The 19016-nt window shown below is 41.9% G+C and overlaps 1 protein-coding gene and 1 long non-coding RNA gene across 6 annotated transcripts in view; one reads left to right on the top strand and one right to left on the bottom strand.

Moving 5' to 3' along the window:
* Positions 1-19016, bottom strand: part of ATP8B1 (ATPase phospholipid transporting 8B1) — a 135857-nt gene that overhangs the window by 18614 nt on the left and 98227 nt on the right. For all 4 annotated transcript variants that reach the window (XM_081801123.1, XM_006736928.3, XM_081801124.1 and 1 more), the window contains exons 16-23: positions 14162-14350; positions 12259-12371; positions 10223-10387; positions 9360-9471; positions 8264-8339; positions 5191-5323; positions 4325-4613; positions 740-963 (exon numbers count right to left, since the gene is read on the bottom strand). In XM_081801123.1, the coding sequence (XP_081657249.1) occupies positions 740-963; positions 4325-4613; positions 5191-5323; positions 8264-8339; positions 9360-9471; positions 10223-10387; positions 12259-12371; positions 14162-14350 (1301 nt within the window). The remainder of the gene's footprint in view (positions 1-739; positions 964-4324; positions 4614-5190; positions 5324-8263; positions 8340-9359; positions 9472-10222; positions 10388-12258; positions 12372-14161; positions 14351-19016) is intronic.
* LOC115942203 (uncharacterized) overlaps positions 1-19016 on the top strand; it is a 95202-nt gene that overhangs the window by 45985 nt on the left and 30201 nt on the right. The window contains exon 8 of one of the 2 annotated variants that reach the window (XR_014139576.1): positions 748-1634. This is a non-coding gene — a long non-coding RNA (uncharacterized LOC115942203). Of the gene's footprint in view, positions 1-747; positions 3585-19016 lie in introns of those variants that run through there. The other variant, XR_014139577.1, reaches the window with a different exon arrangement.

The following is a 19016-nucleotide window of genomic DNA, read 5'->3' as shown; positions in this document are numbered from 1 at the left end:
TCTGCGGCTCTTCTGATACCATTTGTCTGTGGCAGTGGCATCAGAAGTTTGGACAACCACAAGCACTGACTTAGGTTCATTTTCACTAATGATATTTTTCTGCTGTATCACCATTTCAGCATGCTCTATATGTCCCCCGCTGCCATTTCAGCACAAACAAAAACAAAAACCAACAGGCTAAATCAGTCATCCAAAATTTACATAATCCCTTTAGCCTTGGTCACAATATCACTTTTTATGTTCAACGATGAATAATTTGTTATCACTATTTTTTTTTTTAAAGATTTTTATTTATTTATTTGATAGAATGAGATAGCATGAGGAGGGAGGTTCAGAGGGAGAAGCAGACTCGCTGCCGATGCGGGACTCGATCCTGGGACTCCAGGATCATGACCTGAGCCGAAGGCAGTCGCTTAACCAACTGAGCCACCCAGGCACCCCTGTTATCACTATTCTTAATGGCAGGGTGACTTAGGATAAAAAATCTAGGATGAAGGCAAAGTCACATAACAAAAGCCAGTAGGTCAGGAACAAATCCCAACTTTTTAAAGGCAAAATAAAGTATTTTTAAAGCACCAGAAACCTTTTAGAAAAGTCATCTATCATCTCAATCTGTGCAACTATTAAGAGATAGAGCATCAAAACTGCAAGTATGGAGGGGAAATGTTTTTCTCAGAAGTAGAGTTTTATTTATATAAGACTTCTACTCATCAGGTAATAATAATTATTATTCTCTTACCTGTGCAGAGTACCCATTGAAGAAGGAGTACCAGAAATGAACCAAAGTAAATGCAAAGTTTTTATAAAAGAAGTATCGTAGGAACTTGCACATCCTTATGTAAGACCACCGGCCATGTACCAGCAACAGTCTCTGCAAGTATCTGAACTGGGCAAAGGAGTAGTCACTTGACATGACAGCTTGCATGCCTTCTTGTCCACTTATTCCAACACCAATGTGGGCAGCTGTGGGACAGAGGGAGAAGATATGTGAATCGTAAGCTAATTTTAAGGCGAAATATTTAAGTGATAAAAATGTTTCCACAGCAAAACAAAGAAACACATTCATGGAACAATATATGTGAAAACTCTCTCTCACCAGCCCCACCCCAGCTTCTGAACTCAATGTCAGAGATACAAGTTGCTCAAAAGAGCACATGCTGGGGCCTCCAAAAGGTATTTGTGGAAGGATCTCAGGTGGGTGGTGAATTCCATTTGGATTATCTGCCCAGCTGATAGGCCATCCTTCCCGCCCACGGGGTTAATCCAAGGAGTCTATGCAGACTGTGCGTTCCTGCCTCCCTGGCCACAGCTGAGTCAGCTGCTATTGGCAGATACTACAAATTGGCCCTCCCAACTTTCATTCCACCCTTGTTCTACTGGAAAGGTGGGAAAGCACATAAAAACCTTACATTGCTCAGACTCCCTTGCACTAGGTTCTGTTGGTGAATTGGGTTTCATTGTTAGGAGCCACTTGAAGTTTCCGGAAGTAGAAGCGAACTGGGGCCCAGCACCCCTTCCCTTTTTGGCATTTCTTCAGCAGAGTTCGTATGCTCTCCCCAGCTGCCTGGATGCTGACAGACAAAAGCTCAACTGAAAAGCCCTTCACAGGAGTCTCAAAGCTAGAAGCTCCTCTGGTGAGTGACTAAGATGTTAGAGACTCGGGCTAGCACCTACTTTCTTCAGCCCATCCAGAGCTTTCATGAGCACCTAGTCCCCTGTATTAATCACTTCCTGCTTAAAGTACCCAACGGGGTCTGTATCTTGTACTAACTGACTGAAAACCCAAGCTGGGGCAATCAGTGTCTCTTTCACATTTTGGAATTAAGATTCGGGCATGTTTGTGTTTGGAATTTTAACCTATACATTCTTGAGCTGTGGGACAGATATATTTTTTTTCTCAGGGGTTCTGAGGGGCAGAGAAGTAAAGTCATCTAGAAAGAGGGAGAAACCAGAAGCTGGGGTCCTGGTTCTAGCATCTTCCTGAGGCGTGGCTTCTTAGGAGGCACAAAACATCTTTTTTTTTTTTTAAATTTGGGAGAGCAGGAGTGGAGGGGAGAGGCAGAGGGAGAAGCAGATTCCCCGCTGAGCAGGGAGCCCAACATGGGACTTGATCCCAGAACCCTGGGATCACAACCTGAGCTAAAGGCAGACACTTAACCAACTGATCCCCCCAGGTGTCCCCATCTTTATATCTTTTAAAATAAATTATCTTTTTGTCTTAAGCTTGCTTTAGCTCTCTAATATTTGCAATCAGAAGTATTTTAACTAAGATAATATTAAACTTTCAGCATTTAATCATGGCCCACCATGACCTTAAGAGGCAGAATTTTTTTGCCAGGGAAGGTTCCAGAATGGATAAAAATGAAAGTCACAATTTTATCCGTCCTTCCAATAGTCATTTAGTCACAGTTTCAACTTCTAGAATTACAAATTTTATCTAGGTCTTAAGAGGCATGGAAGTAAAGACGTTCTGACATCAGTTAGAGAACATGTGCTGGAGAACACAACGTATTATTACTTAGACCCGGAGAATGACTGCCAACTCAGCAGGGTTTCCAACTAAAAGAAGCTTCCAAAATCCTGCCATAGTGGCAGAATACTAGGTCTGGCAAATTCAAAGCGACATAGTGACTTGGCCAAACCTATGTTTTCAGCAACACTTTGCAATTCTAAAAAATAGAATAAATTGCATGCCTCAGTCAATATTTACGATTTCTTTCAAAACACATAAATAATTCTTATGACTAGTCATGGTTGCCAAACTGCTCTTTCCTACCAAACCGTGGCCTTCTTTCCTGAACAAGCAACAAAGGGAAATGTGGAGATTCTCGTGGAGCCAAGAAGGAAGAACCCCTGCCACAAGCCCTGATGTCCAGCCCAACGTTTTTGCCGAGCACACCAAGGACAGTATGTGAAATGAACACTGCTACAGCTCACAGGGGATTCGAAGCAACTGAAGAGATGTACTTTATAAGGCCACACTTTTTTTCCCCCTATAATCTAAATATAGACACCTGGATTTTCCTGAAGCTTCAAAAATGTGGTTTCAGATGGCTCACTGGTAGGCTCCTTCAGGGTTGCTTAACAAACCCATCATGTCCTCATGCTTTTCTGCCTGTCTCCCCTCTCATGCTGCTTGTTCATTCTTAGGGTGTTAGGCCAACGAAAAACACCCACCAGCCAGCAGACACCTTCAGGCCCAAGAGAGGGAGAGAGGGCAGGCAGCCCGTGAGAGCCCTTGGGTCCTTGCTAGCAGCAAAAACATGGCGGGTTACAACTCCCTCCACTTCTGCTGGGCTCCATTACTCAACGTGGAACATGCTAACAAATGGCCAGATTTTTGGACACTTAAATTTCACTGTACTTCTTTATAAACAAACATAATTTCTGCATATTGTTTTTTATGCAAATGAAAGTGATGCCAGTTTTTCTAAAGTACAAAAAGGTACTATCAATACGGATAAAGCTGCTGACTTCCAAGGAGACCTGAGTTTCTTTGATTTTCATCCCAAATGGATGCTCCCTATTATATATAAAAGTATCTGCCATATAACAGAACTTAATAAAATTCTTAGGACATACAAGGTTACTTATGTTGAATTTTTGTGATCCCTTTTATTATCTATTATTGGTAAGCTCAGAGGAACAAAAAAATTTTCAAGTCTAAGTCACATAGTCAAATGGTACATCTGCAAGGTAACCTCCCTCTCTCCAACATCTAGAAGTCTGCATTGTAGCTTTATAAAAATAATGTTTGAGTTACTTGCCTTTTTGGCACAGCCATTTATGTTAAGGGTACACAATGGCAAATGAACTAGAACTGGCTGTAGGGGAAAGAAATTGGTATCATTTGGAACAAGAAATGCCAGTCCTATGGTAGGGTGAACACATGCAGAACACACTGGAGAGGAATTAAACTGGCAGTGGTCACAGACATACACATGATAAAGAAGCAAGAAGACATACGTAATATAGCTGACTCCTGCTGAGGAAGATAAAGTTGGAATATTCTTAGTATAGATCAAGGAGGAGGAGGAAGAGACTCTAAGAAAAGAAAAAGACACGAATTACAAAATAGGCTGAATTAAGTCTAGTTATACATTATGCAGTTAAGGTACCCAGCATAACAGGACATGTGTGGTCATGTAACAAATGGTTTATCTTAATAATATCACAAAACTGGAGGTGACATCAAAAGATAATATTCTTGTTTCAGATGAGAAAGCTTTATGAAAGCCTAAGCAATGACATTTGGAAAGACTACCCCCCAAAACATCCCTTCTCTCTGGCAATTCTGGTGGCATTGGCTGTGGGTGAGACTCACTTTTGATCATGTTTACATCATTGGCCCCATCTCCGATCGCCAGCGTGATGGCCTTCTTGTACCTCTTCACCAGGTCCACCACCATTGCCTTCTGCTTGGGGGTGACCCGGCAGCAGATGACTGCACTGCACTCACAGGCCAGGTCTACAAAGTTCTTCTGTCGCTGCTCTTTCCTAGCTTCCAGACACCGCTTACTCTGCGTCCGCATGCGTCGTTCTTCTTCTGTCCTTGGGAACTTCAGCTTCAGAATCTTACTTCTCTTAGTCTTTTTCTCCAGAAGAATTTCATTCTGTGAAATCAGAGGATTACAACCATTTTAGTTTTTATATCAAGAGTACCATTCCCCAGACCTTAGCCAGGTGAGGGATGGTTCTTAGGTTATATCATGGATGATAGTGTTCCGATTATAAAACCTATTTACTATAAAAATGTACAAAGAAGGGCGCCTGGGTGGCTCAGTCGTTAAGCGTCTGCCTTCAGCTCAGGTCATGATCCCAGGGTCCTGGGATCGAGCCCCGCATCAGGCTCCCTGCTCGGCAGGAAGCCTGCTTCTCCCTCTCCCACTCCCCCTGCTTGTGTTTCCTCTCTCACTGTGTGTGTCTGTCAAATAAATAAATAAAATCTTAAAAAAAAAAAAATGTACAAAGAAGAAAATTAAAATTGTCTATTGATTGTTAAACCAGGGATATTACCAGTCTGATATAATTCCTTTCATAGATCACATTAAGTCTCAAACTTGGGAAATTGTCCATTCATTTGTAGGCTAAAAGATTTTTAGGTTGACAGTTAATATGGGAAACCATCCAAAATCATTCCACAATGAACTGCTTTAGTTTAAGCCAAAGGCACACAGTAATGATACGCACCAACCAAGAACCAGTGATTATTAAGGCACGGTTTTCACCAGGTGGAAAAAAAGTTTCATGCACCGGGGGTACAAATTTTGCATAGACTCCACCTCTATTCCTCTGGTTTTCCATCCTTGTGTGAAGAAGAGCACTGGGGGAAAAGAAATTTAAGTGTTTAATAGTAAAAGACTATAAACAGGCCCTTGACTGTGAGGTACTTTTGATATATAATCTTTTTTAATTGTAGTTAAAAAACACATAAAATTTATCATCTTAACTAAGTGTACAGTTCAGTAGTATTAAGTATATTCACACTGCTTTGTAACCAATCTCCGGAACATTTTCATCTTTCAAAACTGAAACTCTATGCCAATTAAATAACTCCCCGTTTCCCCCTTCCCCTGGTCCCTGGTCACTACTACTTTATTTTTTGTATCTATGAATTTGACCACTCTAGATAACTCCTGTAAGTGGAATCACAGAGTATTAGTTTTTTTGCGATTGGCCTATTTCACTGTCCTCAAGGTTCATTCCTATTGTAGTGCATGTCAGAATTTCCTTCCTCTTCAATAATATTTCCATTGTATGGCTATACTACATTTTGTTTATTCATTCATCCCTCCATCAGTGGACATCTGGATTGCTTCCACTTCTTGGCTACTGTAAATAGTGGTGCTATGGACATGGGTGTGAAAATCTCTGAGTTCTGGCTTTCAATCTTTTGGGATATATATCCACAAGTGGGATTGCTAGATCATATGGTAATTCTATTTTTAATTTTTTTGAGGAACCACCATACTGTTTTCCATAGTAGCTGCACCATTTTATTTCCTACCAACAGTGCACAAGGGTTCCAGTTTTCACATGCTTGCCCACACTTGTTACTTTGTTTTTCGATTTGTTTTGTTTTTAGGTTTTGTTGTCATTGTTGTTGTTTTGATAGGAGCCATCCTGAAAGGGTATGAGGTGATATCTTATTCTGGCTTTAATTTACATCTCCCTAATGTTTAGTGATGTTGAGCATCATTTCATATGTTTGTTGGCCATTGGTATATCCTCTTTGGAGAAAAGTCTATTCAAGTCCTTTGCCCGTTTTTAAATCAGATGACATAATCTCATTAAGTCTTAATTCCTCCCCCATGGGGCCCCATTATTTGCCAAAGACAGCTAAAAGAAGATATAGTTGAAAATGTGCTCACGAGCAACAGAAGGAAGGCAATCTTTATCTGAATTTTGATACCTGGAGTGAACCCCTGGTGTATTACAAACAGTGGCTACTATTTGGCAAAAAGAAGCTTACTCCCACAAAAAGTTATGTTTGCTTTTGAGAATTTCTCAGTGCTTTATATAAGCAAATAATTGAGAAGACCGCATATAATGCATTCATGTGGTAGAAAAATGAGTTATGGAATTTTGGAGTGGAAGGGTCCATAAAGATCTCATCCAAACTCTTCATGTTACAAAGGAGGAAATCTAGTCCAAGGGAGATGAGGTGATTGACCTGGACCAAACTGATAGGAAAATGGCAATGAAAACTCAGGTCTCCTTATTCTCAGTCCAGAGCTTTCCTTGTGACACACACTGCCACTGTTCTCCACCTTAGCACTACTGGTGTCTTGGGGCCAGGTACTTCTTTGTTGTATGTGGCTGTCCGTTGTATTGTAGGATGTTTAGCAGCATCCCTGGCCTCTACCTACTAGGAGCCAGTAGTACCCCGCCTCCCCTATTACGACAACTAAAGATGTCTCCAGACGTTGCCAAATGTTCCCTGGAAGGCAAAATCACCCCCAGTTGAGAACCAGTGCACTAGAGGATTAGGTATCTATTATTTTTTTTCTACATTAATTGCTCATTTTCAAGTTGAAATTAAGGAGTGATCAAGACAAATCACTGGAAGAGAAAAAATATGAAGTTATCCATTCAAACCATGCTATAGGAATCATCCATCTACAAAGACAGATGAATTCAGCCCTCTGGAAAGGTAAACCTAGCTAAGAGCATGATCATAAAATTTGCTACGTGCATAAATTTTACCTTCTAATTTAGCTCAGGGCCCAATTTTCAACACTTTAGAGAGAGACCAGAACTCTATTAAGGCCCCCATCTATAAGAAATAAAACCATCTGGCAATTAGCCAAATCACTTGAAACCAAGAAACTACTTAAGTAAACATATTAGTATTTATTTGTCTATCGCTATTTTTTAAAAGCTAAAAGCACAGAGAGACATGGTTTATGCAGTCAAACAGAACTGATTTAGATGTTAGAGCTACTGATTTTGTCTAATTTAGCCGAATGCCTAATATACTGGAACAATTTGCAAAAGTTCTGTCACCATCATTAGAAGACTAACAACAACCATCAACTCCCTCATCATCTTATCACTTCTCGGCCTTCTGGCTAAGCTCAAGCGTAACCCCCTCATCATCTTGCCAGACTAAGCAAGTGTGTATGTTCACAGCTTCTGCCCTTTTGACAGCCTGGGGGAGGTGTCGTAAGGAGAAGACTTGAGGAATAAATAAAACTGTCAAGATAGCACAGCCTAAGAGCTTGTGCAGAACACTCCCAGCTTTTTAATAGGACAAGGCTCTTCCTTACACATCTCCAGGTCTGCTGTGACTCGGGGCTCTCGAGTATTTCAGGAGAAGCTATGCTTTGAAATATCCTGCCCCACCCAGACAAGTCTAGAGGTGCATCCCACCCAAATGTCTCCTTCCAAGCAAAACTGTGGGGTTCTTTCCTTCTATATTTCTTCCAAAATTATAATTCTTAGAAAAGGCAGCTCACGGAGAGAATTCAGATTAATTGGCTAGTGACGTCTTGATCTCACTTTTTTTTTTTTTTTTTTTTGTCAGCAGGCAAGCACTGAGAACTCCCCAAGGAATAGAAATGGCCCCTGAAAGAGTAAATAAAGGCCCCAAGCTCCCGTAACACTAAAATCTGCTCAAAATAAAGTCAAACCATGATAACTTGGAACTACGTGGGGTCTCTTGCTTCATTTAAATGTGCGGAAAACTGTTTGAGGGGACAGTCTAAGCTCCCATTTCTCTGCATCTGCCATGTCTACTGGCTCTACTTTTGCCTTTACTTACTTTATATCTTCCCCATAGCAGACAGTGGTGTCTTCAGTCAGAAGTTCACAGGCAAATCCTATATTTTCAGCAGTTTCTACAACAGAAAAAAAATGAAGTGTTCCTACTGATGAATGACTGACTTTAGCTAGTAATGAGCATTTTTTTCCAAGTCATGAAATAGGCAGGTTCAAGCCAATATGCTCTTTTTTCTGTAGCAATGTATAGAAATCAAATAAGGGGGGAGGGGAAGCCCATTTTTCTGTGATAAAATAAGTGAAGTCAAAGCCTGGTTGAGATGTTTTCAATTACAGAAAGTTCTATATTATCAGATACATGAACTGGTCATTTAATAAATCAGTGTTCACTGAAATACTAAGCACAGTTGGTTCCTGTGGTTTAATCTTTTTGTGATAGGGGGAAAAAAAAGATAACTATTTCCATAAACCCTCACATGGGGGGCCCTTACTGGAGACTTTTTTCCCCCTTTTTCCATTACCACCCATTGTTATTTGTTTAAGTTCAGGACTTCCTTTAGCTTATCAGAGCATGTAACCCATTAACCATGTCAGGGTAAGAGAAATTATCTGATTTTCCGCAGGAGGCTTGTGGAGTAAGGTAGCAATGCCAAACAACTTGAGGAGCTCTAAATTTAAAAATTAAGATCATCCTTTGGGTATAAAATTTTAATTACAGTTTTCAAGCAATAAAATGGGCCAGAAAACAGAAGTTGTTGATCAGCATTCTGTATTGTTCCATTCTGCGCCCAACAAATGGCAAAGTGCTGGGGAGGACAGAAGGGACAAAAGGGATGGTCCTTTCACGAGAGGAGCCCACATCTGGCTGGGGAGATAAGACTGATCACAGTCAGCATGGTATGACCAGAAGCTCAATGATGAGACATAAACTCTGCTACTGAGGGGGTTTCCGGAAGGATGCTGTCTGCGAGAAGTGGGATAATGGAGAAGGTTTTCTTAAAGAAAGCATCTCTGTCTCAAAGAAATGGACAGTATTTGTGCAGGATGGAAAGCCTGAGAAAGTCATCTTGGGCAAGGGAAATAGGAGCTATGAATATTTAATGAATTAACAGATAGCGCTTCCCTGAAAATTGAATTACCCTTTTTGTCTCCAGTGAGCACCCAGATCTTAATGTCAGCCTTTGCGAGTTTTGAAATGGTTTCTGGGACTCCATCCTGGAGCTTGTCTTCAATTGCTGTTGCTCCCAATAGCTGGAATGTATATGAAAAAAAAAAAAAAAAGGAATTAGCAAGTAAGCTCAAAATGTTCTGTAATTGCAGTTTGCCAACCTGTAAACAGAAGAAGGGCTAATTATACAGCCCAGTTGGTGCTCCACTGGGGCCGCTGGCCAGCAATGACAGGGAAGGCTGCTGCGTCTCACACTCACCAAAAACCAAACATTCAAAAACTTTTTTCTTAAAGCAGTTTACCAAGATAAAAATATAAGTACAAAATTAAGGACATTAAAAACATACTTTCATTGTATACCTACTGCTTCACACACGGACACAAGCCACTTCCTTTCACTAAAGGTCGATACCAGCTATTTGTTGAACATATCCTTCTAATCTAAACTCTACAAGCAGTAAGTACTAAATTTTGAGAAATTTCACTTATAAACGGTATATTTTTCTTGTTTCAAGGTTTTGAAAAATAAAAATTTCAGTGATTCTCAAAATGTAATAAATATGTGGTTATCATGTAAAAATCATAATGCATTTTAATGAGTGATATAAAAATAATAGAATCAGATCAGAATCTCAATGTTTTCTGTCTTTTGGTTTCTCATAATGGCGATTTCTATTTTGCTTGCTGAACAAAAGAAACTCAAATGACCTAGTTCCATTGTACCAATTTGAAACGCTAAAGTTAGAATTATCTTTCAAGCATGAGATTAAAAATAAAACTTAATAAAACTTCCAATTCTGTTTAGAATATCAAATTATGAAGGTTAAAACTCACAATTAAGTCTTTTTCAATCTCTTCATACACTTTATCCAGAGCTTCATCCCGGTTGGTGGAGACTAAACTGGCAGCCATATACTTTTTATTCCATTCTTCATATTCTTTTTCTTCAATTTCCTTGTAGCAAAGGCACAGAGTTCTAAGAGTCTCACTTGCAAAGATCTATGTAAAAGATAATCCATCCAACAAACAATAGTTAATTTTATGTAATTCAAGATCGAGTTTGAAATCTTTCTTTGAAGTAATACAGTAAGAATTTAAAAAGAGGTCATGAAAGATAATGAATTCTGAATAAATACATTCTGTAGACGAGATTAAACAAATACTTTGTTTTTCTAAGTATTCAAGTATTCTCCGATCCTATATGTAGTTCCCAAATTAGTTAAAGAGAAAAGTATACATTTCTTCTAAATCACGTCACTGGAGTGAAGAAAACTTTTTCTCATAATGACTCAGAAAATAACAGACAAGGGAGCTGCCTTGGGGTGTAATGATGTCGTAAACACAGACCTGACAATTTTATAACTTGTTCCCACAAACTGTTACGAGCCCAATCAGCTATGAACTCTCAATCAAGCATTATTTCCTCAAGCCAATTCTGAAATACCTGAGCCACTGTTAAAGCTGATATAAAACATTTAAATGAAAAGGAGTGTCTGGAAAATTTAATCATGGTGAACACATTTAAGCTATTTTAAATAGCTAAAGTATGAGCCAGTAAAAAGGTTTTATTACTTCACAACTGCATCTTGTCTAGCCAAGATGGTGGAACGAGTTCACCCAACTGAGTGTCCGCTTTCAAAGATTCTTTGGAAGGTTCTGCATCTGTTTGATTAAACTGCCACTGTTCATATCCTCATGAGAAATTACCCACTGTAACTGCTTTGACAACATATCTAAAAATGTGATCCCAAGAGTAAACAACATATACATACAGGCTTCTTCCTGAAGGACCTTTGGCTGGCCCCCAAACTCAACCAGACCATTAAAGTAAAGGGAAGAAACTACCCTCTACTAAGCACTTACTAAACGCTGGGAATTGTGGGGCTCCTGGGTGGCTCAGTCGTTAAGCGTCTGCCTTCGGCTCAGGTCATGATCCCAGGGTCCTGGGATCGAGTCCCACATTGGGCTCCCTGCTCTGCGGGAAGCCTGCTTCTCCCTCTCCCACTCCCCCTGCTTGTGTTCCTACTCTCGCTATGTCTCTCTCTGTCAAATAAATAAAAAATCTTTTAAAAAAAAAATAAATAAATGCTGGGAATTGTGCAAGATGCTTTCCCTTGTAACAACCTTCCTTGGTAGGAATTATCCTCTTTTTCTTCCTCTTTCACATGGGCAATTAATGCTTCAGTGAGACATCAACCGTTTCCCCCAAGGACACGAAACAAAAAGGCAGGACTGGGATACCAGGACCGATGATGTGCTCCATACTTCATTGCCATCATTAATAGAACCAAAACAATATGCGGATTGGTAGGCAATTCCAAGAGAGAAATTTCCAGAAGCATTCTGAATAGCTGCAATTATCACTGGACAAAGTTCACACTCCCCTCAGATAACAAATTTGAAGTAATGAAGACCAAACTGATTTACTGACAAATGCCTCAGAACTCAATTATCCACCTCATTGCTTTGTCATGCCCCATCATACATGAATGCTTTCTTTCCTTCATTGTACACTAGGAGGTTGGTGGAATTCTTGGAGGTTACACAGATATTAAGACTACAGCTCGCTATGGTTATGTAGCTTGCTCAAGGTCACTAGAAGAGAGACCAGTCATTACCCTGGGCTAGTCCTGCAGATGTTGCCGACCTGGGATGCTGGAAAGGACATCATGGTCATGTCCTAGGAAGGCAGCAGCAGGGGCAGAACCAGAACCAGCCTGCCGTATTCCTACGTTCATGCCCTTTCCACACAACTATACCGAGACAAGGGAGAGGCCAACAGTTAACACACAACTCTCACTTGAGCTTACAAGATAGTATCAGAAAGGAAGTTTGCAATCTGTGGCATAAAGGGTAAGAGTGGGACTTACATCCAGGGCATCCTGTGTCTCTTGTTTTGTAGGATTCATCTGATGTAACCGTTCATAAATCACAGTGTCAGCACCTTTACAATAAAGCCTGATATTGCCTTCTGGGGTTCTCACTAGTAGCAAGAGAAGGAAAAGCAAATAACAAAGGTAGGTGTGATTTTGTAATAGAAATCCACATTTATAAAGTTAATTTGAAGTGTTAGTCTCCTAATAATTCACAATTTAAAATCATGAATGTACCTAGAAAAACTTCACTCTCAACAAACTCAGTAAGCCACTATGTACAGACAATGTAATAGTGAAATAAATATGAGAAGATTCGTTTAGTCAGCTCAGTTTTTCATATTCTTACTTATTTTTGCAGCAAATATTGACTGATTGCCAACTGTGTGCCATGCCGTGTTCTAGGTTCTTCCATGATGCCTTCTTTGTCAATGCCGTAGGAATCTCTCTTACCTATAAACCTGTAACACTTACTGCCTTTAATACTCAGACCATAACATGACTCCCTGTGACCATTTTTCTTAGATTTTTGGATCTGTGCAGTAATAATAGCATGTGTCCTCATCGCTAACTGGATTTTGAATTCTTCAAGGTAAATGCCAGGCATGATAATCAGCCTAGATCAGTGCAAGGCACACAGAAAGCACTCAGGAAAATGTGCCACACCAGTGTTCAGTAGACAGTTGAATCTACATATTTTTACTGGTTAAAAATTCAATCTCACAGTGGAGAAATCTCATAGACACTTGCTGAGTGATCAAAGCGAACATCACTAATAATCATGCGCCTGCAGACGTGATATGCTGGGAAGGACAGAGCGTCAATCCGCGTACTCCTCCTGCCAACAATGCATAACCTGAATTCAACCATGAGGGAATATCACACAAATCCAAATCGAGAGACTTTCGACAAAATAATGGGCCTGTGCTTTTCAAAAATGTCAATGTATGAAAGAAAAAAAATTGAGAAACTTCTAAATTAAAGGAGACTAGAGTTAACAATACCCTAATGCCCTATGCAATCTTGGATCTTATCTTAAACCAGGAAGGAAGGAAGGAAAGAAGGGAAAAGAAAGAAAACTTCCGGTAAAATCTGAAAACATCCTGTAGATTAGATAAAAATATTGTTTCATGTTAAACTTCCTGATTCTGGCCATTTTATTTATATATAAGTGAATGTTCTTATTCATAGGACGTACCTACTTCAGTATTTAGGGAAAAGCAGCTTATTAGCTCCACAATTGACTCTCAAATGGTTCAGGAAACAAGAACCTGTATGTGATGAAAATGATGAAGGCTATGGGGCCCATGCTAATAGTTGGTGGATGTGGACGAGAATACAAGAGTTTTTTAAACCATTCTTGCCGTCTTTCTGTAAGTCTGAAATTGTTTTACATTATGAACTTAAAACTTTCAACACTGGGAAGCAGTCACCCTCTCCACCTGGTGGCCTGCTGTCCCGTGCCTGGACTGGGGGTACACTTCTGCTTCATAGGCACAGCCTTGCTTTTCTCTGAACCCCTCGCTTGCCGCCTCTCCCTTCCCTGATGCCAAGTGAAGGGCAGAAGTGCTCGGAGGGCCTCACAAAATAACAACGTGTGTGCGGCTCGACCACCCACCATGTCCCCACCCTCGATTCAGCACCTGGCAGCTCATATCGTGGAAGAATGCCAGCATGGGCAAGACTCAGATACAATGCCGTTGTCCCTGTGCGCGATGGACACCAGGCAGAATGAAGGGAAAAACCATGTTTCGATAAGCCCGTGGCAATCTCCCAGGAGCTAAGTGGTTCATTTATTGCCTGTTTTATTCTGGGGTCATTAAATAAATTATCATTAAATGTGCAAAAGGCAGCATCTAAATGAGTGTTCCACAGACACAGACTCTTGAAGGAGACCTACCAATGATAGACATTCGCTTCCGGTCACTGTTGAAGTCCAAAATGGCAAGAACATCGTAGGTCCTCTCAGTTCCCAACTCACTGATGGTGATCGTGTTCTGGGTCCTCGCGAGGAAGGCAAAGCCAAAGTTCCTGGCAGCGTTCACTAGAGCGCCTTCGTCAGGAGAGGCCGCCTGGTAGTTGAGCTGGCCTAACAGAGAAAACCAGAAAAGCTACAAAGCCAGATGCAGAGCTTACCACCCAGAGCTCACTGCTGAGGTTCACGTGGGGGTAAGGATGCAAAGCCCAAAACATCGCCAAGAAAACGTATCGTTGATTCTTAAGGAGTATGCCAACATTAACACTCTTCAAACTTTAAGGTTTTTATTTCTAATTAGAAACAGTAACATAAACTAGAAGTAAAAAAAAAAAAAAAAAAAACTGGCCAGGAATAAGGGAAAAAATTCCCATAATCCCACCATCCGGAGGAAAAGCAACATTATTGACACTGTGTTATAATTCTTTCCAGTCCTTTTGAAAATGCCTATTTCGGTAACAGTTTCTCTCATACTGAATATACATTTACATCCTGGTTACTTGAACCTTATATTTTGAGCATGTTAACACAGCTTTAAAGATTCTTCCTAAACATTATTTTAATGAACGTAAACATGTCACCATTTTCCAACTACAAGCACTTAGCCTATTTCCACATTTTTCTGCTCTTAAAAATAACATTGTAATAACCATTTTGTGTGTGTACAGAGGTTTTGTTGACTATTTTCTAAGGATAGCTTCCTAGTAGTGAAAATACTGAGCTAAGGGCGCCTGGGTGGCTCAGTCTTTAAGCATCTGCCTTCGGCTCAGGTCATGATCCCGGGGTCCTGGGATCGAGCCCCGCATCGGGCTCCCTGTTCAGCAGGAAGCCTGCTTCTCCCTCTCCCACTCCCCCTGCCTGTGTTCCCTCTCTCGCTGTGTCTCTCTCTGTCAAATAAATAAATAAAATCTTAAAAAAAAAAAAAAAATCTTTAGCTCTAGGAGCTAAAGAATACTAATAATTTTTAAGTCTGTTGGCAAATGTGACTCATCTATTTTCTAAAAGGGTTGTACCCTTTATCTTCCCTCTGTCCCATACCCTCAAAATTCATCAATCTGTTCCATCGCCTGATGCTTCATTAATGGAAAGTCGCCTTCTGTTCATAAGCACACTTCAACGACTGGAATAAATCTCACCATGTCGAGCCAAAGAAGGCAGACATGCAAGTCTATGCCCTGTGATTGCATTTATACAGACCACAAGACCAACAAAGCTAACCCAGGCTATTCCAAGTTACGACCAGTCCCCTTGGAGGGGCGCTGACTGGAAGGGAACACAAAGGGACTTCTATGGGACTCATAATGTTCTGTTTTTTAAAGTCTGGGTGTTCATGACAAGGGAGGATTCAGTTTGTGAAAAAAACTCACTGAGCCATATGCTTGTCTCCATACACATGTTGTACTTCAGTAAAAAGTTGAAAAAGATTTTCCATTTTTTTTTTTAAGATTTTATTTCTTTATTTGAGAGAGAGAGAGATCACCAGCAGGGGGGAATGGCAGAGGGAGAGGGAGAAGCAGACTCCCTGCTGAGCAGGGAGCCGATGCGGGACTCGATCCCAGGACCCTGGGATCATGACCTGAGCTGAAGGCAGACGCTTAACCGACTGAGCCACCCAGGCGCCCATCCATTTTTCTACTTCAGTTATTCTGCTTCAAAGCAGAAGGAAAAGTACTTCTACGGGCAGGTGAATTTTCACGGAAAAAGGCATTTCATTTCTCACCATGGTTTGAGCAGGATGCAGACCATGGATGGATGATTTTACACCATCAGTCTACCTGGAAGGAGAGGATGCTCCGGGGTGAATAAGCTACAGAGAGAGTTCCACCTCCACACACCTGCTCAGATGGCTCACTCTAAGTCTGATCAATCAATTCCCAATTAGTGACTGAAGATGACACTTCGGGTTGTTTTCTGTTCATCCAGGAAGTCATATACCAGAAGTTACGAATGTACACGCTGAATCCATCCATTCTAGAAACACACACTCTCTCTCTCTCTCTCTCTCTCTCTCTCTCTCTCTCTCTCCAGAGGCCAAAATATTTGAGCAGAGCTGAACAACCAGCAGTGGAGACACAACCCCTCGGGCGAGTGTAGCTGACACAGCACCATGTTAATGGCAAGCTTATTTCCAACAGAAAAAAAGCAATGGAATGATAAAAGGTGGTAAAGTTCCCATGACTAAGACAATCATATCTGGAACAAACACTGATATTGTTATCATTACCAAACCACCCCCCACCCCCCACCCCCTTCCATTTGGTTCTCGTAATGGAGTCACAGAATTGCAGACGAATAGAGACAGGAAGGAACTAAGGGAGCTGGTCCAAACTCCAACTTGATGTTTTGCAGGAAGAAACCGGGACAAAAAAGTAATCCTTGGAAACCATTTCCAAAGAGAACTCTTTATTTACCGTACACTTAGAGGCAATCAGAGAGACATTCTTTTCTTTCAGAAACTAATTTGTGGACCATGAAACCGGTGCGGGTAAAAGAGATGCTCGAATGGCAAATCGCACCCGTGGCGAGCCTCCGGCCATGGCTTCCTCTGGTGGCTCCCAGCCCCCCATCTCCGGGTCACCAGCCCTGAAACAAGTGACCTCTCCGACGACCCCCTCAAAAATCTCACCCCCTGCAAATCACTTGTGGAATGTCTCTCCCATTTGTGATTTCCTCGTCCTTCCCACAGACCCCACCCTAATCCAGGCCCTCAGCCTCCTGCAGCCTCTGTGTCCCCCTGCTCCAGCCTCCTAAATTGCAGCCTCTAACCACAGCACATCCTGACTTCAAGACCTGCAGGCGAAGAAAGGGCCTCCAAGCCTTCTACACTCTGCTCTCACACAGCCTCTGCGGGAGGCAGGAATCAAAGGTGGCCCCAAGGTTCCTGCCCTCCCCCCCCACCCCATGTATACACACACCTCCTCCCAGTTATTCAAATGCTAATCTAGGTACTGCTGGGCAGGGATTTTGCAGGTGTAATTAAGGTCCAAATCAGGTGCCCTCAAGATAGGGAGATTATCTGAGTGTTCCCAACCTAATTAGGTCAGTCCTTAAAAGGGGCAGGGCTTTTCCTGGGGAGAGAGATTCGAAGCATATAAGGGGTTCCATGGAAAGGAGATTCTTGTTTGCTGGCTTTGAAGATGTTAGGGGCCATGTAGGGCCATCCCCCCCACCCCCATTCCCCTGCAGGAGCAGGGAATGAAGACCGCCGTCCTTTGACTACAGAGAACAGAGTCCTGCACTCCCACATGAGCCTGGAGGAGGACTCGGAGCTCCAGATGAGCACGTGGCCTGACCTCGATTTTAGGGAGATCTTGAGCAGAGAACCCTGTCATGCCATGCCCAGACTTCTGACCTACAGAACTAGGGGCTAATGAATGGGTGTTTCCAGCTACGGAGTTGTGGTCACTCATTACGGAGCAATAGAAAATGAGAGCCAACTCTCCACGCTCTGTCCCCAGGTGCGCACAGGGACTCCACACTCAGGTCACACAAATTGCCTGCTGAGCTAGTCTGATGGATACGGCAATGGGCACGAAAGGATTGCCTCCCCTCTCCTGTTGATGTCGCATGTAATAAAACATACTTCATCAAACCCAAACCAATTTCTTTTAACCTCCTGTGCCTAGAAACCCAGCTATTCTTCATTCGCAGGGGCTATAGCAATTGCCCATCACACACTGTGTGAAAGAAGTTTCCTTGGGATGTACAACTCTTTGCCTCAGTGGACAGTGGGACAAAGAGCTGCACGACGTTAGGCTGGAAGGGACCTTGAACTCCAACCTTCTGCCTGCAACACTGAGGACACTGGTGCTCGGACAGAACACCCAGGTCTGTACCATGTGCTGTGGCAGGAACCCAAACGGGGCCAGCCCATCTCTAGCAAAATAGGGCCCTTCCCATAATATCCCAGGGAGGAGAAAAGAAAGTACAGGCCATAAGATTGCAGTATGTTTGCCTAAGTCAGCTGTTTAGTTCTCAAAATACCACCACATGCTATTAAAAAAAGGGTGGGGGGAGAATAATTTTACTAATGAGTCAAGACCTAAGAGAACCAAGTTGCTTAGAAATAGCATAGTGGGGCGCCTGGGTGGCTCAGTTGGTTAAGCAACTGCCTTTGGCTCAGGTCATGATCCTGGAGTCCCAGGATCGAGTCCCGCATCGGGCTCCCAGCTCAGCAGGGCGTCTGCTTCTCTCTCTAACCCTCCCCTCTCTCATACTCTCCCTCTCTCTCTCTCAAATAAATAAAATCTTTAAAAAAAAAGAAATATGGGCGCCTGGGTGGCTCAGATGGTTAAGCGTCTGCCTTCAGCTCAGGTCCTGATCCCAGGGTTCTGGGATCGAGTCCCGCATCGGGCTCCCTGCTAGGCGGGGAGCCTGCTTCTCCCTCTGCCTCTGCCTCTCATGAATAAATAAATAAAACATTTTAAAAATATATATCATAGTGGATTCTTACTGTGTGAGTAAAATATGCTCAGCTAGAAACAGACTTGGACCTCTGTGTTGGTTATTCATGACCTGGTGTGTCTCTGTCTTGCCCCACTTTGCCTGTTAATAGCCTTCCATGTACCTGTCCCAATTTGAATTCTGTCATTGTCTTTCTTTACTGCACCATTATAGCCATCCTTGGAATGAGTTTCTTTGAAATCTGCTGAAAGATAGCACATAGAGCTTGTCCACATTCAGTTTTTCTGCATATTCCTCCCCCGGAAAGTTCATACTTGCCACGCGTGATGTCGCAAGGTCAGAAAACAGAAAGGCTCCTTCCTACGCTGAACTAATT

The sequence above is a fragment of the Leptonychotes weddellii genome, chromosome 13, assembly GCF_054177405.1.
Source record: "Leptonychotes weddellii isolate Sample4059 chromosome 13, ASM5417740v2, whole genome shotgun sequence".
Classification (NCBI taxonomy): domain Eukaryota; kingdom Metazoa; phylum Chordata; class Mammalia; order Carnivora; family Phocidae; genus Leptonychotes; species Leptonychotes weddellii.
The sequence above is the reverse complement of the archived record's forward strand: the minus strand, read 5'-3'. Positions and strand labels throughout refer to the sequence as shown.